Genomic DNA, 26,541 nt, shown 5'->3' on the forward strand with positions numbered 1-26,541 from the left:
TAACCCCCTCACTACCACCTAAGTGCAGTAGTGCTTATTTTATCCCCAGCACCCATGGTGTGTGTGTGCAGGTGTGAGACACAGTGAAAGACACAAAGTGTACAAATCTTTATTGAGCTGTTTATGGCCAGATGCTCCTGTTTATCTCTATCAGCTGGAAATCCCTGATTGGACCAGATTAACAGTCCCAATCAGGCACTCATATTCTATGAGATCCATCTATATATGTCACCTGGCTAACATTGTTACAAGCACTACAAGACCCAACAGGTTTTGTCATTGTGAAAAACTGCAACAGAGCTCGGGTAAAAGGTCTACAAAACTTGTTTGTGTGAAAGGAATCACTAGAAAAAAAATTGAAAAAAAATTCAGAAAACTAATGAATTTATGAACTTAAGATGAAGACAGTAAGTTTTATATAATGTTGTGCTTTGTGTATCTCATGCTTAGCAAAATTAACACCCTTTCTATTGGGTGCTGCTGATGGACCATTCCACAACTGGGGAAAAAAAATCACTGGCACATACTTGGATGCAATTTTCTATTCTAGTCAGTTAAGGATTTGATACAGGGAGAGTATGAATAAAAAGTTGATTATTGCTTGAATAACTGTAAGGAAAATTCCAACTTCCCTCCGGAGCATTGGAGTTCATGACATACTATAAATACACAAAATAACTTATAACTCAATGGTGTTTCAATACTAAAAACAAACAACCGGATATTGAAAATCTTAAACAAAAACAGAAAGTGCTGGGGTAACTTTCTGTTTGTGCACCTATTCTACTTTCTTGAACAGTTATGTATTTATTTATGCGTGCTTTGTTCAAGGCCAAATCCTTAATAAATTGTCGATGCTTTATCCTGAGCCACTCTTGTGGCATCTCCTGTCAGTGGTGATATATTATTGCCTTCCACAATCGGGCAGAATGAGGCGGCAGGTGCTAAGTCTACCTCAGCCAGAACAGGAACTGAACCTGTTCTGTTGTAATTTATTCAGAAACATAACGTAGAGTACCTTCAGTCATGATCCTCTAGTAAATCTCCATATTAGGATAAATTATCTCTGCCTTTGAGTTGTATCCTTTATTTTGAAGCAAGACAAATTTGTAAGACTCAGAAAATAATCTAGTTCCACTTAATCTCAGGAAAATATGTTTCTCGGAAAACAGGTTGCATATTTTCCAATTTTCTTACACTATTGAAGATTTATTACTATGAAATATCTCCCTCCTCCTAAATCCCACTCCTAGTTAAATATTCATGCAGTTAGCACCTCTGTGAGTCTGATCTCATAACTTGCTGTTATGTATTAAAATCATGTTGCCATTTCCCTTTTAAGCCTTTCTAATATAATCATAATATTAACAATATTATTTGTGCTGAAAGCAAAGTTTAATCCCTATCTCAAAAGTTTTATAACTTCTATTACACTTTAATGGAACAAATAAAAATGTAAAAATTGGTTTCAAATATCCATATCCATAAACTCTTTTTGTCTTTAAGATTGTATAAAATACCATGAACATTTCCAACCAGTACAGGGCAAGGAAAACACAAGATCAGGAGTAGGTCATTCAATCCTTTGAGTCTGCTCTGCCATATCTGATCATCTAGTTCAATGGCATATTCCCACCCTATTCCTGTACCCCTTGACTTTATTAGTAGCTAGAAATCTAACAGTCTCTCTCTCAAACTTGTTTAATGTCTGAGCTTGCACAGCTGTCTGGGGACATGAATTCCAAAGATTCACCGTCCTCAGAAGTGAAGAACTCTCTCCCCATCTCAGTCCTAAATGATTTATCTTTTAATCTGAAGCCCTGCAGTCAGGGGAAATGTCCTTTCTGCAACTACTCTGTCTTTACCTTTAAGAATTTTGTAAGTTTTGATGAGATCATCTCTCTTTCTTCAAAACTCTAGCTAATACACATCCAAACTTCTAAAACTATCTCCACAGGATGGTCCCATGATTCCAAGAATACATTTGTAAAGGTCTGCTATAGTTGCTTTAGCAAGCATATCCTTCATTTGCAAGGGGACCAGAACTGTATACAATACTCCATATCTTGTGTCATCAATGTCTATACAACTGGACCAACAAATCTTTGTTCCTGTATTCAATCCTTTTGCAATAAAATCAATTTCCCTGCCCAGTGTTTGCTGCACTCGCGTGCTAGCTATCGACTTAGGAACAAGAACACCTCAGTCCCTTTGGACATCAACACTCTCCAATCTCTCAACATGAAATAAATACTCTGTACCTTTATTCCTCCTGCCAAAGTTACTTATGCACTTTATATTCCATCTGCCATGCTTCCTTTGAGTACTCACTCAGTTTGTCTGAATCCTCCCAAATCCTCTCAAAATCTCTTCCACTAGTTACAACTGGAAAATCCACTGCCGTGAGTGACTGGAATTGATTATATATACTTGTTTGAATAATTTAAATACCTCCATGCAGTTTGCTGAAGTAATAAATCTATTTTTTTATCAAGAAGTCCTTAATGCAATTTTGGTCATTTGTTCTGCCACCTGTAAAGACTGTTTAAATAGACTTTGTAACTTTTGGTTCTAGTGACTATTTGATAAATAGATTTTGGGCCAGATTTACATAGGGCTGAAAGGGGTCATTGACTCAACCAAAATAGCCCCAATTTCAGAAGTTCAAACTCTCATTTCCAGCACCCACCATTCTGGCAGGAGGGAAATTGGGACAAAATTGTACTTTGCACATTCATGATTAACAAAGGCAGCTGCATATTGTGATGTGATGTGCCTTCAAGATGGATTTGTCAGTCCTGGTTCTCTTAAGACGTGTTGTAAACTTGGTACTGAGGTGTCTACTCCATGGAAAGCAGAGTAAATAGCCTTGGGATTTTTAAAAATTTGACAAAAAAGGCATGAATGGGTGAAATCAGGCTCACACAGACCTAGGCTTTTAGTTGCTGAAGTTGGGGTTTTGCAGTTGAAGCTGCTGGATACATCTCTCTCTCTGCTGCTGCTTGATCCATTCTGTTCATTCTCCTAGACTGGAATCATAAAATCCCTACAGTGTGGAAGCAGGTCATTCACCTCATCAAGTCCATACCAAACCTTCAAAGAGCATTCCACCCAGATCCAGCCCCCCCCCCCCGCCCCCATTTCCATATTTCCCAATGCTAACCCACCTAACCTACACATGCCTACACACTATGGGCAATTTAGGATGGCCAATCCACCTAACCTGCACAACTTTGGACTGAGAGGAAACTGGAGTACCCAAAAGAAACTCTCACTGACACAGGGAGAATGTGCAAACTCTACACTGTTAGTCACTAAGGGTGGAATTGAACCCAGGCTTCTAATGCTGTGAGGCAGCAATGCTAACCACTGAGCCGTCATGCCATCCCTGGAGGAGATAACAAGCACAAGAAATATGTTTTGTTGAAGTTGCCTTTGCCAGGATGGGTTTATTGGAATAGTTAATGTGTTGTAGTTAAATAATATATTCTTTTGTCAAGTATTTGAATAGAGTTAAATTTATGCCAATTCTTTTTGTATTTGCAGTTTAATTCTGATGTAAAAATGAAATGTGTTTTGCTAAAAGCCGAGTAATTTGACCAATCAAATTATATATGGAATGTGGCGCCTTACAATTGCCTTTTAAATAAAAGTTAGGGTGTAGGATATCCTCTTGATATTTTTTGAGGGGGTTTGGTCTGGTCAATAACAATATATATACAGATGCAATTTTCATTAGTGGGATGTGCAAAACATGATTAATGAGCTTCAGCCATTTCAGCAAGAGATGTAAAGATGCTAGAGTCAATTGGAGAGATAAGTGAGCCTCTGTTGGAGATAAGGTGTCAAAGGTAGACATGGCTGCACATGGAACAGTCAAACTGTGAAGGCACTTAAATCCCACTCTTTAAAGATGTTGACTAGGATGGCCTGCAATTTCATCAGATAAATGCTGACTAAATTGAGGGATATCATGGTATCATTACTGCTACATGATTGAATCCATATCTTATCACAGTAGGATGGAATGCTGTAAATGCAGTTTGATTGAAAAGTTTCTAACTACTTGCAGCTGTCAATGTGAGGCATTTATGTTCATTAGGGAATTAAGTAGTTGAGGAAATGTAAATATATTGAATCAATGAAAGTGTTTTTTTAAATAGCCACATCAGATACATGTAAAGCAAATACAAACCAATGGATAGACTGGAAATGCAGATTGATGAATTGATTTTAATAAATGAATAAATGCAATGCAATGAGACTGGAAAGGAGACAGTAATAATAGAACATAGAACATAGAAAAATACAGCACAGAACAGGCCCTTTGGCCCACGATGTTGTGCCGAGATTTAATTCTCATGTAAAATATAGTAACTTAACCTACGCACCCCCCAACTCACTGCTATCCATGTGCATGTCCATCAGTCGCTTAAATGTCCCCAAGGACTCTGCTTCCACCACCACACTGGCAGCACATTCCATACATTCACAACTCTGCGTAAAGAACCTACCTCTGATGTCTTCTTTATACCTTCCTTTTAATATCTTCAAACTATGGCTTCTCATACCAGTCAATCCTGCCCTGGGGAAAAGTCTCTGGCTATTGACTCTATCCATTCCTCTCATAATTTTTTATACCTTGATCAGGTCTCCTTTCTTCCTCCTTCTCTCCAGAGAGAAAAGTCCGAGCTTATTCAACCTTTCTTCATAAGGCAAGCCCTCCAGTCCAGGCAGCATCTTGGTAAGATTGAGAAACTTCTGCCATCAGATCTTCAAATACGAGATGGTCGATAGAGTAGGGAGGTTGCAGTCTGGAACACCCTCTCCAAAGCCTCTGTATCTTTCCTATAGTAGGGCGACCAGAACTGGACACAATATTCCAAGTGTGGCCTCACCTGGGATTTGTAGAGCTGCAGCAAAACCCTCACGGCTCTTAAACCCAATCCCCCTGTTAATGAAAGCCAAAACACCATATGCTTTCTTAACAACCCTATCCACTTAGGTGGCAACTTTGAGGGATCTATGTACTTGCACACCCAGATCCCGCTGTTCCTCCACACTGCCAAGAATCCTGTCTTTAATCCTATATTCAGCATTCGAGTTCGACCTTCCAAAATGCATCACTTCACATTCATCCAGGTTGAACTCCATCTGCCATTTCTCAGCCCAGCTCTGCATCCTGTCTATGTAACACTGCAGTCTGCAGTAGCCCTCTATACTATCGACGACACCTCCAATTTTTGTGTCATCTGCAAATTTACTAACCCACCCCTCAACCTCCTCATCCAAGTCATTTATAAAAACTACAAAGAGCAGAGGCCCAAGAACAGAGCCCTGTGGGACCCCACTCAACACTGACTTCCAGGCAGAATACTTTCCATCTACGACCACACTCTGCCTTCTGTCAGCCAGCCAATTCTGAATCCAGATAGCCAAATCTCCCTGTATCCCATACTTCCTGACTTTATGAATGAGCCTACCATGGGGAACCCTATCAAATGCCTTGCTGAATTCCATATTTACCACATCCACTGCTCGACCGTCATCGACCTGTCTTGACACCTCCTCGAAGAAGTCAATAAGATTTGTGAGGCATGACCTGACCCTCACAAAGCCATGCTGACTACCTTTAATCACACTGTGCTTTGCCAAATAGTCATAAATCCTATCCCTCAGAATTCTTTCCACAACTTTGCTGACCACAGACGTGAGACTGACTGGTCTGTAATTGCCAGGGATTTCCCTATTACCCTTCTTGAAAAGAGGGACAACATTTGCCTCCTTCCAATCCTCCGGTACGACTCATATGGAGAGTGAGGAGGCAAAGATCCTCGCCAGCAGCTTAGCAACCTCCTTTCTCGTTTCCTGTAGCAGCCTAGAGGATAAATCTGGTCTGGCCCTGGGGACTTATCAATCTTAATGTTTTCCAACATTTATGGCACATCAACTTAATCAATCTTGATCTGGTCAAGACTGTATCCCAGCTCCTCTAAGTTTTCATTCACAACAGGTTCCCTTTCCTTTGTGAAAACCAAAGCAAAAAACTCATTTAGGGCTTCCCGTATCTGCTCAGACTCCACACACAAGTTCCCTATGCTATCCCTGATCGGCCCTACCTTCTCCCTGGTCATTCTCTTATTCCTCACGTATGAGTAAAACGCCTTTGGGGTTCTCCCTAATCCTTCTTGCCAAGCCTTTTTCGTGCTCCCTCCTGGCTCTCCTCAGTCCATTTCTGAACTCCTTTCTCACAAGCCTGTAATCCTCTAAAGCTGTGCTAGATCCTAGCGTCCTCCACCTTACGTAAGCTGCTGTTTTCCTTTTGGCAAGAAACTCCTCCGTTCTCGTCATCCAAGGTTCCTTAATCTTACCACTTCTTACCTGTCTCAGAGGAACAAATTTATGCATCACTCGCAACTGCTCCTTAAACAGTCTCCACATATCTGCTGTGCCCTTTCTCTGGAACAATTGCTCCCAGTCTGTACTTCCCAATTCTTGTCTGATGGCACCATAATTTCCTATTCCTCAATTAAATATCTTCCCTCAGTAACTGCTCCTTTCACTCTCCAAGGCTATGCTAAATGTGAGGCAGTTGTGATCACTTTCACCAAAGTGCTTTCCCACCGCGAGATCTGACACTTGTGCTGGCTCCTTGCCAAACACCAAATCCAAAATGGCCTCTCCCCTCATCGGTCTGTCTACATATTGAGTAAGGAAACCCTCCTGAACACATCTGACAAAAACGGCTCCATCCAAAACATCTGCACTCAGGAGGTTCCAGTCGATATTGGGAAAGTTGAAATCACCCATAACAACAACCCTGCTACTTTTGCATTTTTCCAGAATCTGCCCGCCTATGAGATCTTCAATTTCTCTACAGCTATTATGGGGTCTGTAGAAAACCCCCAATGTGGTGGCTGCACCCTTGCTGTTCCTAACTTCCACCCATATTGACTCAGTAGACAAACCTTCCTCAATAACCTTCGTTTCTGTAGCTGTGATGCACTCTCTGATTAGCAATGCTACACCCCCTCCTCTTTTTCACCCTCCCTGTTCTTTTTAAATGTTCTAAACCCTGGAACAGCAAGCAACCATTCCTGCCCCTGTGAAACCCACGTCTCCGATATGGCCACAACATCGTAGCCCCAAGTACTGATCCATGCTCTAAGTTCGTCACTCTTATTTCAGATACTCCTTGCATTAAAGCAGCCACACTTTAATCGATCCCTTTGTGTCATCAGGTGAGAAACCTTCCTGATACATTCAATATATCCTGTCACTGTACGTCAGCAACTGACCCCTTCTCAGACATATGACTCTGATTCCCACCCCCCCTGCCAAACTAGTTTAAACCCTTCCGAATCACACGAGCAAATCTCCCACCCAGGACATTGGTGCCCCTCCGGTTCAGGTGCAACCCGTCCTTCATGTACAGGTCCCACCTTCCCCAGAAGGTAACCCAATGGTCTAGGTATCTGAAACCCTCCCTCCTGCACCAGCCTCGCAGCTACTCATTCGCTGACTGTTCATCTCACTATCTCATGGCACTGGTAGCAAACCTGAGATCACTACTCTACTCGTCCTGCTCTTCAGCTTCCAACCTAACTCTCTGTAGTCACTTTTCAGATCCTCAATCCCTTTCCTGGCTATATCATTGGTGCCAATATGTACCACGATTTCTGGCTGTTCACCCTCCCCCTTCAGAATCTTGTAAACCCGATTGGCTACAGCCTGGACCCTGGCACCAGGGAGGCAACATACCTTCCGCGAGTCCCCTTCCTGACCATAAAATCTCCTGTCAATCCCTCTAACTATTGAGTCCCTTACCACTAGCGCTTTTCTATTTCCCCCCTTCCCTTCTGAGCCACAGTGCCAGGCTCAGTGCCAGAGACCTGACAACTATGGCTTTCCTCTGGTATGCCGTCCCCACCAGCAGTATACAAATCAGCATACTTATTGCTGAGGGGAACAGCCACAGGGGATCCCTGCTCTGACTGTAGGTTCCCTTTCCTCCCCCTGAGAGTAATCCAGCTGTCCTTATCCTGTATCTGGGGAGTGACCACCTTCCTGTACATCCTCTCAATTTCCCCCTCAGCCTCCCAGATGATCCGTGGTTCATCCCGCTTCAGCTCCAGTTCTCTAACTCGGTTTTTTGAGGAGCGGAGTTGGGTGCACTTCCCACGGGTGTAGTCAGCAGAGACATGTGAAGTATCTCTCATCTGCCACATTCTGCAGGAGGAACATGCAACTGCCCTAACATACAATGATTCATCTTCACCTAAATACAGAGCTCAGGAAATTGTGGGAAGAGTCATGGAGGAATTTATTATGGAATGAGAATTTATAATTGAAGAGGATCCATACGGCAGGGGAGGGCTTTGGAGACACTGAAATGCTGTACTGTGGAAATTGAATCAGTGGTATAGTTATCAACAGCTAGCACTGAAATAATTTTTAAAAACATCGAAGCACTTACGGGTGCTTGCATGAAGGAAGGAAATATATTTTGGGAATAAAGATGTCAAACACCAGCTTGCTGCCGAGTCTGGCCTGGTTCCGGAAGGGGCTGTGCTTTTCAAATGGGTTGGTTGGTTGGTTGGGGGGGGATGAGAGTGAGAGCGGAAGCTGTGCGGGTGTAAACAAGTTGTCAGTCACTGCACTGGCTTTGCAGACAGTTCTGTCCCAGTGTGAGGAGCCGGAGCAGTAGCAGCAGCGGCGGAGGTGATGGGAGCTGCGCTTGGAGCTTGTTCTTTAGCCAGCTGGGTAGGTGTACAGCTTCAGGGCAGCGGTGCGCACTGAACCTCGCGGAAGTGTTGTTCCTAAACCGCTCTAGGATTGCTATGAAACAATGCGCCGGTTGCATCTATGATTTCACGACCAAAACAGAGTAGATAACAAAGAGGATGATGCAAATCCTCGCTGCTTTTCTCTTTGTATTTCTACTGGCAGCTTTTGGGTGGGGGTGCGTGGTGGTGGCTGCAGGATTTCTCTTTAAATTTAAACCTTGTCGGTTTGAACCCCAGTCAGTTTTATTTTAGACGTGCTGCTTATGCAGAGCCGGTGATGTCACTGACTTGTGATACTGAAGATCTGAGTCATGCTGGACCTCTCGGGGACCTTTAAATAGCTGACAGTATTGATCCGATTATGTAAAAGCCCAGGCAGCCTTCTGAATGCTTTCAGTGGTTTAAACAAAAACCCCTGAAAGTTGGTCAGGGCAAGTGCGTGGAAGTGACCCAAATATCGAACCAATCTCTAAATTAACCCACCCCTCTAACACACTCCCACACCCCACTGTAGACAAATGGTGGAGAAAGCTGAAGGGTGGAATTTTGAATGTATACAGCCTTTAACAACTGTAAACACATACCTATCCGCAATAAATAAGTGAAAACAGTGAAGCGTGGGCAGTAATGGATTGCCGCAAGACGCCTCTTCATTGACAGGGAATGGGAATGATATTTTGTTGTTTTTAAAAAATATATAATTTGAGTTTATACTCCAACTGGGTCGCTGTAGCCACTGTAATATTTGCAGCAACAAATCTCTAGCTGCCAGTTTGTTGGGGTACAGATTGCTCTGGGTTTTTGAAGAGGGCTGCTGTCCAGTTAGAGCCTGTATTAAACACCGCTAGTTGATTTCCTTTTAACTACATCCATAAATCACGTGAAATATTGTTGCACCCAATCGATGGGAGCTGCCTGGGGCTGTTGGAGATGTATGGCTTTTGTCTCTGACAGAAAAATACTGTTTAGGTTAAAATGGCAGAAGGGAGTGATCCTTAATTTTCTACAGCTACAGCAGTTTTTCTTGATAATGCAAGCATCTGATAAATTGTTTCATGTGCAATAACATTTTGTGTGATTTTGCACATCCTCAATGCTCCAATTGTAAGCCAAGCTTCTCACGAACTAATGACTACTTACGTTATAACAAAGTATCCATAGCTTATTCAACTTCGACTATATCCAGTGCATCATATAGGACTCATCTATAATAGACAGCACAAAATAAATTATTTCAGAATTATACAGTACCTTTACGGTTGACCCAATAGTTGAAAATAATAAAATAAGACTTGGTTCAATGCTTTGAGTAATACCAACTTTTCTAAGTAAAGTTAATAACTATCCAGAACATCTTCAACATGGTTAAACTTGTATCTCATGTGAGTATGTTTATTTGACTATACAATAGACTTTTTGACAAATAAAAACTTATATTCTGCTCAAATACTAATTTCCAAGAAAATAATCCTTTACGTACTTTCTTACCATAAAGCTCCTAAAAATCATCCACTCCTTGATTTCAAGATTTCTAATAACCTTCTTGCTATCACACCAAGGTTAACAATGTTGTGAAATAAAATGCATCCTATCACCTAAGACAAAAAGAGATGTGTAGGTTGAAGTAAAGGAGTGATAAAGTTGCTGCCCAAGGCACAGTATGTCCCAGTTGAAACTTTATTGCTGGAACAGCACAGCAGGTCAGGCAGCATCCAGGGAACAGGAGATTCGACGTTTCGGGCACAGGCCCTTCTTCAGTATGTCCCAGCCCTAGGCAGATCAGTCCATCATTTGTATTGGTTAGGATTTGAATTTTAAAAAGAAAAGAAACTAATCCCATATTAGACACACAATACTAAATAAACCTAGTGATTTATATAAGGAAAATAACTAAAAGTGTTGGGGGGAGCTGGATAAGTTGTACAATTATTTGGGAGTCACACAAAGTGTGTATTTCAAAAAAAATGTTGGTGACCATGAGATATAAATTCTCTAAGGGAGATCATCTCAAAATATCTAAGAGACTAGATATGATTGGATGATTTTCCTTAGGTCAGAGAATGCTGAGAGACCTAACTGAGGTATACAAAATAATGGGGGGGGGGGGGGGGGTAACACATCGGTAATTAGATAGATAGATAGAAACCTTTTGTCTTAAAGGGGGCAATAACCAGGGCAGAGTTTTAAGTTAAAGCACAGAAGGTTTACAGGGCATTTGAGGGAAAGATTTTTTTTCATCCAGAGGGTGGTAGGTATCTGGAATTTGTTGCCTAAAAGGATGGTAGGTGCAGGAACTCTTAAGATGTTTAAATATATAGATGAGCACTTTAATCGCCATAATATACGAAGTTAGAAAATGGGATTAGAATTGATGCTTGATGACCATCTTGGATACAATGGAACAAAGGATTTTTTTTAATGCTGTAATAGCTCTGTGATTAGCCAAATATAAAGTAATCCATTAAATATTGTGTTAAAATCAAGAGGCTGTTGCTAAAATATGGTTGCGATTATAATAAACTTGTGTGACTGTGTATTAGAAATATCCATGCGCATATGTAAGAAATGAAAACATACACCTGAGAGAGTAATTTAAATTACATTGCAACAAGAGATTAATACAAGGTCAGTTTGAGACTAAAAGAAGGAAATGTTTTGTTAAACACAGATTAAGATATGAAATAGACCTCTAGCGAACAAAGAAAACAAAAGGCTGAGGACAATTTTAGAAAGACATTGATGTTTTTCTGGCAAGGATTGAATTTAAGGAGATTTATTTTCTTACCTGTAAACACTTTTGATCATGAGTGTGCTCTGTCCATTGCATTAATGTCCTTCCCAGTTCTGGTTATTACTTATATTTGAAAAAAAAAACTTTGGTTAGGACTAGTGCAACTTTAATAGTGGCAGTAGTCATGTTGTGCCTCACTGTATTGAGGGAGAAATGAAAATCATTGATTTGTGAGTGCCGAGACTGTGAAAGATTCTTTTGGATTTAGGCGATCTGTTTTTTTGTCTTTCACTTGACACTCTGGTTGGTGGGGAAACCATTATTCTTTGGTATAGCCCTTGGTCTATTTGTGAGTGAACAACATTCATGTTCGGTGAGTGATTATATTCTGTAAACGATTGGTAACATTAGAAATGCATTGACATTACAATACAAAAGTAATTTGGCCTGATCAGTGTGTTGCTTCAAATCGTTGCGTCAGTATGTTTACACCTCACCACAGAAATCCTAACAACATTCATTTATTGTTCTATTATGTACCTTCAATCACCAATTCAACCGAATCTTGAATTTTGACGTACTTCCTGTCATAATTACAAATACTAGAAACAAATTTCACAGTCTTGCAACTCTTGGTGTAAAGATATTTCTGTATTATTTTCTTGTTCTAAATCTCTTGTATTCAGTCTGCGACCTTTCATGATTGACTGACTGACTGACTATAAAACCACTGTATAAGCAACTGAGCGTATAAAACAATCTCATTCCTCTGGCTCCAAAAGTCATGTTTTTACATGTTATTTTATATATAATTTGAACTAGTTTTGAACCAATGAAATGTTATATTTGCATTAGTAGTTGGCCTTAATTTTTCTTTCCTAAATGCATGTTTTACTTACCAGTACTTACAAAAATGTAGGTTGTTGTGAAGGTGCTTGGGAATTTAAAGCATTTCTGGTCTTTGTGCCAAAAGCAGTTGACGTTTCAAAATGGTGGTCACCCATACCATGTTTCACTTTTGTGAAACATGGTTTTTGAGTTTGAGCCCTGTTGTCTAATGGTTTTTCCGAGGATTGAGAAGTTGACTTAAGTGCTGATATATATGATGCTTTCAAAAACGTTTATCTATCTTGCTCAATCCTTTCACAATTTTAAATATGCTTGATATATCACCACATAAACTATATAGAAAAATATAAATGTGCTGTAGTGTGTTTGTACCAAGAAACATATGAGTGAACCTGCATTGTATGTCTTTAAAAACATTAGTAGCCTTTCTTCAGTTCGATAGTTTAGGACATCTCACAAATGCATTTATGGAGCAGAGCGAGTGAGGTTCTTCAGGCAGGCAGTCAGCATCACTGAGAGGAGGAGGTCAGGTGAGGACCCCAGAGCAAGTAGACAAACACCAACAAATCTGTCTATCAGAATTAGTTCTTCCGCTATTAGAGAAAAGAGCTATTTGAGGAAATCCCTGGTAAGTGATGAAAATCTTTTCGATTCTTACATTTTAGCATCGCCAACAAATTCATGGTAAAGATAATATTTAAAATGCAACATAAGTGAAAAATAAAATTCAGACTCATTAAGGATGGCAGATCAAGCTGATGTGTCAAGGCTGCAACATGTGGGAGCTCTTGGATCCCATCTTCAGTCAGGGTTTTGAAGTTTGAGCAGCTTAGGCCTGTTTGCGATGGAGGCTGAACTGCAGACATTACAACATGTCAGGGAAGAGAAAAGTTATTCTTTGTATCAGGAGGTAGTCACGCTACTTGGGATAGTTTATTTGTTCACTGGTCAGAGAAATAAAATAAAATGTTATTAAAACAGTGGTGCCCTTAAAACAGCTCATGGTAATTGGAAAATATCAGTGTGATTTTGTCAAATTGAAAGCATGTTTTAACAATCCATTCAAATAAAGGAGCAACATGCATTGCAATAAAGGGGAGCAGGTTAATAAACCATACCTGGTCTTCTAGGAGGTGTTGGTAAGACACAACCACAAAGCATATTGCGGAAAATAAAAGCTTATGATCAAGGTGATCATGTATTGCAATTGAAAGAAGATTGGCTGCAGAAAACAAAATTACACACAAAATGCATCTTTCTCTGATTAGCAGGATGTAACGAGTGGAGTCCAGGTTTGTGTTGGGTCCTCAACGTTTTACAAAAGGGAACAAAGGCATTGGGGCTAAATTCACAGACAAGACCAAGATAGGTAAGTATGTTGTGAAGAAGACATAAGGAAGTTGCAATCTTCTTTCAATTGCAATACATGATCACCTTGATCATAAGCTTTTATTTTCCGCAATATGCTTTGTGGTTGTGTCTTACCAACACCTCCTAGAAGTCCGGGTATGGTTTATTAACCTGCTCCCCTTTATTGCAATGCATGAGTGAATTGGCAAAAAATCTGGAGGATGGAGTATAAAATGGGAAAAACCTGAAATTGTCAGGAAATAATTTTTTTAAAAAAGCAGAGTATTAATAGAGGATGACTGCAAAATTCCAAGATGCAGTGGAATTTAGCTGTTCTGGTGAATGTGTCACAAAATGTTACTATGCAGGTACAGCATGTAATCGGAAAGTTAAAAGGGATGCTGTCGTTTATTACAAGAGGAATAGAACATAGAATTAAGGATGTCATACTTGTATAAGGCATTGGTGAAACCACATCTTGAACACCGTAGTTGTGGTGTCCTTTTCTGAGGTAAGGTGTAATGCATTGGAGGCAATTCAGAGGAGGTTACTTGGATATCTGGAATTAGGAGTTTGTACTATGAGGTTAGGTTAGGTTGGTGGGCCTTGTTTTTATTGGAGATCAGAAGGGTGAAGAGTAACTCAGTGGAGTGTATAAGATCTTGAATGGTTCTGCCAAGATGGATGTGGAAAGGATATTTACTGTTATGGGTCAATCCAGGACTAGCACTGAGATGAGAATTATTTTTTCCTCTCAGAAGGTTGCGTGACTTTGGAACTCTGTGTCTGCAGGCGCATCATTGAACAATTTTTCTTGAAGGCAGGTGGATAGATGGATACGTTTCTTGTTAGCCAGGGCAATCCAGGATTGTTGTGGGTTGGTGAGAATGTGGAATTTGAAATTCTGCTCCTTATTTGTTTTTTTTTGTATGTTTTACAATTGCTCACCTTTACTACTTTGTTTTATAGGCAATTCTCTGGTGCTCAAATGTAGAATTACACAAATGTTTTAAAATCCCTTTCTAAACCTGACTTGACCCATATATCTTTGATTCCCCTACTCTTCGCAACATCAAAACACCTTCCATTCTGAGAATGGTGACTAGTTAATTCAGTGGCTAGCAATAAATCAGATGCTACAGACGATAGTGCTTTAAATACATCCATTAGAAGCTCATTTAGTATGGCCTTCTATGATGCTTACTGTGATAATGCCATTAGAACACTTGCATCCTATTGGCTTTTCTTTCATCTCCCCCTGTACAGGTTGTGCACACTAATGTATTGTCTGACCAGGTGATATACCTGTGGTATACCTCAAACACTTTGAATTCTTGAGCTAGCTGAGAGGTAGCAGCAGATTAACTCATGTTTTTTTTAATTTTCTTTACTTTTGAAGTATTTTCCTTCCCTCTGAGGAAGTCACTGACATTTCCCATTCTTCCACTTGACAACCATGAAATGATCAATGATGTATTATGTTCTTGAGTGACGACATTCTCCCATTCTATGGCACTTCCTTGTACTGTCTAATTTTTCTGCATTCACTACAATTAAAGAAGAAATCTGCTTAATTTCTGAGAGTGAATATTGGCTTACTGCGTGCAGTAAATTAACTTATTTGAAGTTGTATCATGCTTTTCTTTTTCTTCTTTTAAAGTATTATTTATTGTGTTCAAAGAAAGCTATTTTTTTTCTTCACTGATATTGGCTGGTCTGTTTATTTCCTGTATTTAGCTTCTGTGTTGGTTTATTTAAAAAGTAATGCCCATTCTTTGTCTAGGTATGTTGTGTGTGCCTTTTTCCACAGTTCATTGTTCCACCTTGATCCATGTTGCATTCTGCCTGTATTAGCTGTACCATATAGCTTGCCCAGCCTTTCAAAATATAATCAGTGCTAATGAATTAAAATTCTTGTGTTCCAGAGTTAAGCTACAAGAAATGCCTTAATTCCAAATTACATTGGGGTATGAATGTGACTACCAATAAACTCCAAATAAATCTCTGCCAGTAACTTCCCATAGTCAGAGTCTAGTTAATATCATTTCACATCTGCTTTCTGTTGTTAGGACAGTCTCCAATCCATCCAATAAATTTAATCAATTTCACTGAATTGGTTAATTTAGAAAAAACACCTTGCATTTAGACCTTTGACCAAATGCAGACCTAAGGGTATTAGTTCTTTTAAACAATCTCAGTAGATTATGTTAAATTCACAGTTGGTATGTCAGTTTTCCTTTAAGAGAATTGTTCATGATATCATTACTTATAAGGGCATGTGACCTGATTGCAACATTTAAGAGGCATTTGGATGTGTATATGAATAGGAGGGGTTTGGAGGGATATGGGCCGGGTGCTAGCAGGTGGGACTAGATTGGGTTGGGATATCTCCCATTCCTCAAAACTCTAGAGGAGTTGGACTGAAGGGTCTGTTTCCATGCTGTACATCTCTATTACTCTATGACTCTTACACTCCGGCATTTTAACTAGGATCACTTAAAGCCTGATGTGTTACTAGAAGCATGCTCTTCAGCTGTAATCTCTTAATGTTATCCCAGACATTGGTGTACCTGTAAATGGATTGTTGGATTTTTCAATTTGACAATATCTGCAGCCAGTTTTGGGAGATAATGTAAGTATTGCTGCATCAGGTAAAATACAACCTGGAGGGGAAAGTCACATCAGACTACTAGGGCATAGCCTACAGTTTCTGAAGCCAGCTGCTTATTCTGTTTACTTTATTTTGTTGGAAACAGAAGCATCGAGCAGAATTATCTGAAGCGTTCGATATAAAACAAACGAAGTAAAAATATATTAGAAATTTAAAGCCCTGATTTTCACTTCTGGGCTTGATGCTCAGAGGAAGGAGAAATCTGCTTTTAAAATGGCTGCCTACACTTCTCATTTTTGGTCCCGGATGAGGAAGGACAGGAATGGGAGTCAGGCCAGTAATTTGGAACAGCAGAGGATGCTCCAATTCCTGAGACAGAATGGGTGGAAAGCCTGCTGTGAGCCCCAACACCATGTCCGAGTTTAAAAATAACAATTAAAACATAAACCATTCCTCCAGCTCTCACCACCTCACTGCCCTCATCTCTCAGTAGCTCATTCATTCCAACCCATGACTAACTATATATCTCTATTCCCACTCTCCTATGGCTCCTCTCACTTTATCTACCTTCAATCATCCCATGGCCCTTGTAGCCCCAGTGTCAACTTGGGGAGTGTAAAGGTTTACTAGATTAATTCCAGGAATAGTGGGACTGTCTTATGAGGAGACTGAGTCTGGGTTCCCTAGAGTTTTGAGGAATGGGAGATGACTTCATTGAAACTTACAATGAAGTGACAGTTTAGATATAGCTAAGATGTTTCTTCTGACTGGTGGATCTCGAACCAGGGGACATGATCTCAACAAAGGAGCACTTTATCTCGCAAAGAGGGACAACTATAAAACACTCCTCCATTCCAGCCCTCCTATCTGGCTCATTCTCTGTCACCTCACACATTCTCCATTCCCCACCTATGCCAACCCTAACCTCATGTTCTCTATGTCATGCTCTGTTGTACCTCCAGACCAAAGTAGTGCCCTTTTCCATAAGTCCCCATTTTCTACTTCACTTACAAGTTATCTCATTGAGTATCCACAATTAACAATGCAAAAGAACCAGAAAATGTAATTCTGTTTCCTAAAAGTTCTATATTGCATGCTACAATTTTAAGAATGATGGTGCTTTTCTCAATAAACACATCTTGACATGTGTTGATATGCCTCGACACTTATTGACATTTCTGGTCCAGTCTTGACAAATGAGACTGTTCCAATGTACCTAATGGATACTAACCCAAACACAGTTAACAATCCCAAAGAGCACCCTGCCAAAAAGGGTATCTGTTCTTGCGCTCTCGCTCTCTCTCTCACGCTCTGTCTCTCTCTTGCACTCGCTTCATACCAACCCACGTCCACACACACAACCACACCCCTGCATCCACACGCCGCCACCCCACCCCCTCCACCCATCCCATGCACAGCCACACCCCAAAAAGGATCACTAATGCTTCCACCCTGGTGTCTGGGACCTTGCCCGCAGAGGTATCTCAGCTGTCCAGAGGGATGCCCTAACTATCCAAATGTACAAAAAAAAACATTTGCTTTTGCCTGATCTACTTTGCACACTCCAGGTTGTGGAGTCGGGAGGGTCTGCAAATCCTGATCACAGTGGAGACAGTTGTCCATTTGAGTGTTTGGCTGCCTATGGGAACTGTGAATGGTAGACATTCCCAAAGTCCCCCTAAGAAAATTAGAATTACTAGGTACTGGAGCAAGTTTTCTGATGACCTCCTCTGGCAAAGTTGCTGAAATGGGGATGGTGAAAATTGAGCAGTAATTATGATTTATTGAAGATGGTCTTGCTTGAATTTATGCCAGTGTGCAATGAGAGTTATTCTACAATTTCGGCATTAGTGTGCTCAAGATGTTCAGGTAGAAAAGTTGTGGCATAATGCCAATGCAAAGTTGGCTTGATTTTTGTGCATGCAGGATCTTTTACATTGGACATTTTATAGTGGCATTTAGAATACTTTTAAAAATTTCAAAGTCAGGCTTCTCTTCCTATGTCATTAATTAGGTCCTTTTGATCCAGCTCATTTGTTCCAGCTTTCTGGGAGTGCTGTTCACTTTTTTTTCCTATTTTCCTTTTATGTTTCCACATCATTAATTTTTGTAAACTAAAATGAATCAACTTTTTAAATCTATTCAGATTCTACTTGCTGCACTTTATTCTGGACAGATTTCTTTCCTCTTTCTGATTGCATCTTTAATTTCCTTTAGCAGCACAAACAATTGCAGATTTGCGAGCTCAGTTTGAGGCATTAATTGCTATGTGGGATATGACTTGATATTGGTATTAATTCCCCTTGTTGCATGTATCTTTCACCAAATGAACTGATTGTTTTTAAACCTCAATGTTTATAGTGACAGATGATTATCTACATTTATTTCAGTAACATTTGAGAATGATCAGATGTATATATTCTTCCTGAAAGAAAGGAAGAATAATTTAATGAATGAGTAAAAGCCATGCAAGTTCTCACTTGTAATTACAGTGCAGGATTAATTATTTTACGTCCAGTTATTCCCTTCAGTGAGTGTTAAAACTTGCAAGTAATAACAAAGCATTATTCAATACCAGTTGCATATTTTCCTGGTCTGTCTGTATGGATTAATTGGTTCTTTACTTGATCTTTACAGATCCCATGTTTATGTGGCAGTGCACCATGTCTTCTCTGTGGATGCTGCCCAAGTGGGAAAAATTCAACAGTGACTCGTTTGATCTTCGCATTCTTTCTGCTGCTTGGAGTGGGAGTGGCTTGTATTATGTTAATGCCGGGAATGGAAGAGCAGCTCAAGAAGGTTTTGTATCTGTTAGCAGTATGCTCCACTTGTTTGTGTAACCTGACCTAAAAGGGCAAGGCACACGTGCATCTTTATATTTTAGATGTAGGGAATGTAGAAGAAATTTCTTTATCCAGAGACTGGTGAAAATGTGGAACTTGCTACAAAGGGAAGTTGAGGTCAATTGTAACAATGCATCTAAGGTATACATTGAGAGAGAAGGAAATAGGGGCTTATAGTGATAGAATTAGATGAGACAGGATGTTTGACTGGGCATAAGCACAAGATGCCACTCTAATCCTTGATCTGGCTATCTCCATTAGACTTTTAGTGAATGCCCTGTCTGCATTCTTAGTATTTAGATCAGAGTGGTGCTGGAAAAGCACAGCAAGTCAGGCAGCATCTGAGGAGCAGGAAAATCGACGTTTTGGGCAAAGGCCCTTCATCAGGAATTCTTAGTAGTTTCTTGTTACTTGTTCTCTGGCAGTCAGGGATCCCAGCAAGTCTACAGCATAAGCAGCTCAGATTCTCTAAGAGTGCATTTTGGCATTCTCATTTTCTGTGGCTTTTACACACTTTTTTGAGAGTGTTTAAAAATAACCATATGTTGTTCTGGGCATGCCATCCCGGTCTGGCATGGTTATGGTCTTCAGATTTCCTGCCTGTAAGTTGTCTTCTTAGACCTGTGTCCTGTTTCCTCCAATAACAAGTTTGAGGCGGCCATGGAAATTTTATAGTCACTTTCTGTATTAATTCCTGCGTTTTAGTTTCTCTCCTATCGGCTCCCCTCATGTCTTCACTGCATTAACTAGGCCTACGACTCAATACCTGCAAAACTACTGATCAACCAAATTCCCTTCTTATCTCCCATAGTAGTTGGCATGGTTACTGATTCTCTGTCCACTGGTTTTGTTCCTCCTTCAAACCTTCACCTTCAAGTTGCAGGATGTGGTGGAGTAATGGTAATGTCACTTTACCCTTGGGTTCTGAATTACTGGTCATGTTCCGGGGAAACGGATTCAAATTCCACCATGACAGATAGCGAAATTCAAATTCAGTAAAAAGCTAGCTGAATGGTAACGATGTAACCATTGTTAATTGTTATAAAAACCCATCTGATTCATTAAGTGTCCTTGGAAGGAAATCTGCCATCTCTGGCCTACATGTGACTTCAGACCCACAACAATATGGCTGATTCTTAACTGCTGCCTGGGCCATTAGGGATGGCAACAAATGCTGGCCTAGTCAGTAACATCCACCTACATGAAGCAATAAAACAAGTCAGATGTCATGTCTCTTTCAGGTAAATTCTTAACCCCAAATGCTAGCAAAATACTGCCCCAGCTCTAACCTTTTTTTTTCTAGCCAAAGTCTTTGATAATATCTGTTGCAGCAGACTCAGAAATCTGATTGGAAAGATTGAAACCGAGTTCTGAGAAAGCTGGGCAGAGATTCGGAGCATCACAATATTGTTCAGAGTCACAAATGGCATTCGATGTGATGACAATGGTAAACTATCTTTGTCTTTTTTGACCAGCCTACAGTCGTTGACACAGTTAATTACTTGATCCTCTTCCAATACCTTTCCATTATGGATAGGATAAATAGACAAAGTCTTTTCCCTGAGATGGGGGGAGTCCAGAACTAGAGGGCATAGGTTTAGGGTGAGAGGGGAAAGATATAAAAGAGTCCTAAGGGGCAACTTTTTCACGCAGAGGGTGGTACGTGTATGGACTGAGCTGCCAGAGGATGTGGTGGAGGCTGGTACAGTTGCAACATTTAAAAGGCATTTGGATGGGTATATGAATAGGAAGGGTTTGGAGGGATATGGGCCAAGTGCTGGCAGGTGGGACTAGATTGGGTTGGGATATCTGGTCAGCATGGACGTGTTGGACCAAAGGGTTTGTTTCCGTGCTGTACATCTCTATGACTCGTTGTTGAGTTGGGGGACTATTTGTTTGCTTCTGTTCCTCTCTCGAATAGAATCCCTGTCGGGTGTGTGCAGGTCATTCAGTCCATTGAGTCCACACTGATGCTCTGAAAAGCATTCTACCCAGACCCACTTCTTACCCTATCACCCTGCATTTTCTATGGCTAACCCACCTAGCCTCTACATCCCTGGACACTGTGGACAATTTAGCATGGCCCATCCACCTAACCGGCACATCTTTACACTGTGGGGGGAAAGCGGAGCACTTGGAGGAAACTTACGCAGACACAGGGAGAATTCACAAACTCCACACCCGAGGGTAAACCATTATCTGTCTATCTCATCTTAATCATGGAATTGCAATCCACAGCTGCAGTTCCAATTCCTGCAGAATTACCTCCATGCCCCAAGGATCTGTCTTTGACTCCTTCCTATTTCTCATTCACGTGATGCCCCTTGATAATACCATCCAGTAACAGAACATCAGTTTTCACATGAACACTAATGATGTTCAACTTTATTCTCATCACCTTCTCTCCAAACTTCTCCAGTACCTCTATGCCATAAGAAGATGCTCGTACAGCATTCACTACTGGGTGAGTAGAAATCTCCTCCAAATAAATGATGGTATTTCCTTAAATCCACACCAAAAACTGTTCCCTGCCACAAACTCCATCATCTTTCCTAATAACTGGCTGATCCAGAGCTTTCCTGAACTTGGTGTTGATTTTGAATCGAAGATGAGCTTCCAATCACAAATTTGTGTCATCACTAACAGCACCTCCATAACATAACTCAACTTTGTCCCTGCCTTGGCTATTTTATTGCTGAAACCTCATTTGTACCTTTTAGTACCTCTAAATTCTACAGCACTCCCATGTGCTGCTCTCTATAAATGTTTGAGGTCATCCACATCTGTCCATCCATGTCCTAATTTGCATCACATTTTGTCTATCCATAAGCCTTGTGCTGCCAGTTCCCACAAATCTCCAAGATATTTTTACTCTAATGCCAGTCTCAAAAATATTCTCAACTTTAATGAGTGCGCCATTTGTTATGCATTCAGTGAAGAGTTATAATGGTAGTATATTGAGTAATACGGTGGCTGTGTGGAGTTTGCTCATTTTCTCCATGTCTGTATGGATTTCCTCTGGGTGCTCTGGTTTCCTCTCTCAGTCCAAAGATGTGCAGGTTAGATGAATTGGCCATGGGATAATGCAGGGTTACAGGGCTGGGATAGGAATGGTGGGTATATGTGGGGTGCTTTTCGGAGGGCCAGTGTAAAATTGATGGGCCAAATAGCTTGGTTCCACATTGTAGGAATTCTGTGAATGACATGGGATTGCTTGCTCATACTTGGAAGACAAAAGCAACAATTTTCATTTAATTTGTTTTGTTTTGTTTTCTAGTTCAGTATTTTGTACAATTTACGCTCAGTTGGGGAGCGGGTTTGCCTAGAGAATTTAAAAAAAATAATTGTCCGTGGAATATTGGTATCGCTGCTAGGTTAGCATTTATTGCCAATCCCTGATTGCTCAGATGGCTGTTAAGAGTTAACTGTATCGCTGTGGGTTAGGAATCACATTTAGACCAGATCAGGTAACAATGGCAGTATTCCTTCCCTAAAGGACGCTATTGAAATAGAAGGATTTTTACCATTAACTTTTTATTTGAGGTTTTCATTGAATTCAAATTTCACCATTGGCCATGTTGGAATTTGAATCCTTGTCACCAGAGCATTAGCTGGGATTACAAGTCCAACACACCATTGTCTCCCTTAATGTAATGTCAACTATCTTAATATGATTCCATTTATTCAAAGGGTGACCCCTTGCATGAATTTCCAGAGTGTTGATTGAAACAGTTCTCTTTTCAGAGCTCTTATTTGAATGAACACCCAAGGTTGGGTTGGGGAATCAAGGACTAGAGGACATCAGTTTAAGGTAAGGGGGGGAAAGAATAAAAGGAAACCTGAGGGGTAAGATCTCTCCACAGAGGGTGGTATGCATATGGAATGAGCTGCCAGCGGAAGTGGTTGATGTGGGTACATTAACAACATTTAAACGGTATTTGGACAAATACATGGGTAGAAGGTTTAGAAGGATATGAGCCAAGTGCAGAGAAATGGGGTTAGCGTGGATGGACATTTTGGTCGGCATGGGCCAGTTTTGCCTGAAGGGCCTGTCTTTGTGCTGTAGGACTCTGACTCTTATCATCTTCATAATACTGGAGAATGATTTTCATACTAGAAATTTGTTTCTAGCTATGTGTGGAAGAAAATGTACTTTTAAAAAAAACGCCTCCTACATATGTGTGAATGAAATAAGCCTAAATCCTTTAATTTTTGCTGCCTCTTCCCTCCGTAGATACCAGGATTTTGTGATGGTGGACGAGACACCCCCATTCCTGGAGTCCATGGACAAGTGAACTGTGATGTGTTGGTTGGATATAAGGCTGTTTACCGGGTTTGCTTTGGCATGGCAATGTTCTTCCTCCTCTTTTCCCTGTTGATGATTAAAGTGAAGAGCAGTCAAGACCCAAGGGCTGCAGTCCACAATGGGTAATCTTTAAAATTCCTATCTTAAAAAGGGGCTTTGCAGACTCTAAGCCAGTGCTTACTTCAGTGAGTTGGTCATTAGCAATTTAATTTCATGCAACAATTGGGTGGTCAGCTGTTTTGTTGGCCCATTAGTTATGTGATGGGAGATAATGTTATTTCTGTTTTATGTTTCTCTTGATCCAAAATGTTACAGTATTTATTTTAGATTTGTTATGAAATATATTAGTTGTCCTCCTATATCATGGCAGCAGAAAAAAAGTAATGATCTGTTCCTAAGCTGTGCCCATTGCCACTATACTTTATCTGCAAATAGTTTAGTAAATGGTAATTTAGAATAATGAGTATTCACTCTCCACATCGTTGGCATTGGAAATATCGTTGAAGCTTAATTTGTATTCAGTTTTGATTGAATAATGGAGATTAATAGATTAACACAATAAATGTGCAAGCTTCCCCTCTTGCACTGTATGCTTTGTCCCCTTCTTTTCCTTCTACTTTGCAACTCTCCATCTTCCTTTCCTTAAAACTGTCATTTTTGACTATTTTTAGTTACTCCTTACAATTTTGTTTTATTTGGTGGCCATTTTTCCTTTGCACTTTAATGGAAGATTCTGTAAGATATTCCACATTAAATGTCTCCTTTCCATTCTGAAATGCCTAAGGTTCTTTGGTTTTTCATTATAGTTGATTCCACCTGCAATACTTACCAGTCTTTTGGCTTTTCTCTGGGTTTCCTCCCATTGTTTTATATCTCCCTTCATTTCTTGGGAACTAGGAGCCAAGGGGTAATCTGACCACAGCAGTTATTGCAAGACTTAGTGACCTATTGCCTTGTCTGAGGCATTTTTTCTTTTGTAAGTTTGTCAATGATATTGATCAAGGGAGTGCACGTGCATTTGTAGCTGTACCTTTGACATTATAGAAGCCTTAAGGGTTGCTCCAAGTTCCCTAGAATAAAACTTCACTAATGACTTGCCTAGTTTACATTTGGGCAAAATGGGCAGAGGGGCAGAACTATAATCTCTCCAATAATTGGTCAAATCTCTTTTAAAATTCATAGAATAGCAGGTCTTGACAATTTTCAAACTGAGTAAATAGTAGAATGTAATTATTAAAAAGTGCAGCAATAATTAAAGATCAGGATGTACTGTTAACTTCTGAATCGTATATTTTCCTGTCCTCAGTTGCAATTAATATTGTCATGCTTTTATTACAAAAATGTACTTGCATATTCTAAAAAAAAATGCATCGAGGCAATCCCTATGTTGTAAATGTTTTCTATTCTTGAGTCCGTTCGCAAGTCGATTTGTATGTAAGTTGGAACACCATGCAGGGTAATGTAAATTAGCTGTTCATAAGTTCAGGAAATGTTGGATCTTTAAAAGTACATTGTCTGTATGGGATCGCATTCGTAACTATGAGCGTTTGTAAGTCAGATGTTTGTAAATCGGGGACTTCTTGTAATTGAATGGAATGAGCATGTTGATCAGGGACACAATGTATGAAATGAACATGTTAAGGTCCATTTTCTCCTCCCTACTGTTCACTTTCTGCTGTAGTAATGACAGGACAAATGATTGTCCTATACTTGTGGCATCAACTGTTTTGGATGGTGACATAATCAGCTATTTGTTTTCTTTTAGATTTTGGTTTTTTAAATTTGCCACCATGGTTGCTATAACAGTGGGTGCTTTCTTCATTCCAGAAGGACCCTTTACAACAGGTTTGTACAAGACAAGCAACAAAAATGCTGCTAGTTCATGACTGTTGAGATTTTTAAAGCATTCTTAGACTAAGCATCTTGATTTTGATTTTTTTACCTTTTTGTATATCCATATGAACTAAGTCTAGAGATCATTACAATATTACACGAATGCAGCACTATCATAATAAATATCTTTGGGTCTACTCATTTTCACTTGAACTAATGTTGAAGGCACATGCTGTTTCACATAGTGCATAGCTACATAGAAAAGGTCAGTAAAGGCAGTGAATATGATTTTTTCTTTTATTATTAAGTTACTGAACTGATATTCACTAAAAGTAGGATCAGATTTGCTGTACCTGACCCAGAAGACCTCGATGTTGACACTGAACATAAAGGCATTGGATGAAACATTTTCCTTTAATGAATTATCTCCGGATAGCTAGCGCAATTCGTTTAAAAGGCAAATCTTGTTTAAACAGCGTGTTTGAGTTTCTTGTCAAAGTAATACACAGGATTGATGAGGGTAGTGATGTCATCGATCTGGATTACCAAATCGTATTGGACAAAGTGCCACATAATAGGCTTGCTAGCAAAGTTGAATAAAAGGATATGAAGTGACAGAAACAGAGTGATGGTGAATGATTGTATCTTTTTCGCTTCTGTGAAAATAATCAGATCCCTAAGGGTTGGTATCAGGACTACTATTATTGTTATTCAATATTAAAGACTTGTCTGCATAGGACACACTTTTTTTCAGATTTTTCTTTCAGTTGGACTAAATTTTGAAGTATTGTACACAATGAGGAGGACAGTAAAGAATTTCACTGGCTATCGACATGCTAGCAAAATGGGTGGACAAATTGCAGATGAAGTTTAGTGCAGAGATGTATGATCTGATGCATCTTATTAGGAAAAGTGAAGAAAGGCATTTTAAATTGAAAGCAACAATTCTAGTTAAATTGTAGTGTCAGAATGACCAGGCAGGGTATATGTGCACAACTGTTCAAGATGGTGAAGTAAGTTGCGAAAGTCATTAAAAAGGAATTTAAGTTTCACGGCTTTATGCAAGAAAGATTTAATGAACCTTTATGTAAGAAAATAGATTCACCCTCAACTGGACTATCCTGCCTCAGTTGTAAGGATTTCGCATTTTAGGCACGATGTGAAGGCAGTGGAGAAAGTGCAGAGATGATTTACAAACACTGATAGTGATGAAGGCGTTCGTTATGTGGATA

At 40.0% G+C, this 26,541-nt stretch overlaps 1 protein-coding gene across 1 annotated transcript; it reads left to right on the forward strand.

Annotated features, from left to right (window-relative positions):
- The first annotated feature begins 8,615 nt into the window (after positions 1–8,615).
- On the forward strand, positions 8,616–25,377 carry LOC122547744 (serine incorporator 1-like). Its single transcript, XM_043686326.1, has 4 exons — positions 8,616–8,763; positions 18,965–19,126; positions 23,405–23,598; positions 25,242–25,377. The coding sequence occupies exons 1-4, from the start codon at positions 8,725–8,727 to the stop codon at positions 25,360–25,362; spliced, it is 516 nt and encodes a 171-aa protein (XP_043542261.1). The 5' UTR covers positions 8,616–8,724; the 3' UTR covers positions 25,363–25,377.
- Positions 25,378–26,541: the final 1,164 nt, after the last annotated feature.

The sequence above is a fragment of the Chiloscyllium plagiosum genome, unplaced genomic scaffold (genome assembly GCF_004010195.1).
Source record: "Chiloscyllium plagiosum isolate BGI_BamShark_2017 unplaced genomic scaffold, ASM401019v2 scaf_7886, whole genome shotgun sequence".
Taxonomy (NCBI): domain Eukaryota; kingdom Metazoa; phylum Chordata; class Chondrichthyes; order Orectolobiformes; family Hemiscylliidae; genus Chiloscyllium; species Chiloscyllium plagiosum.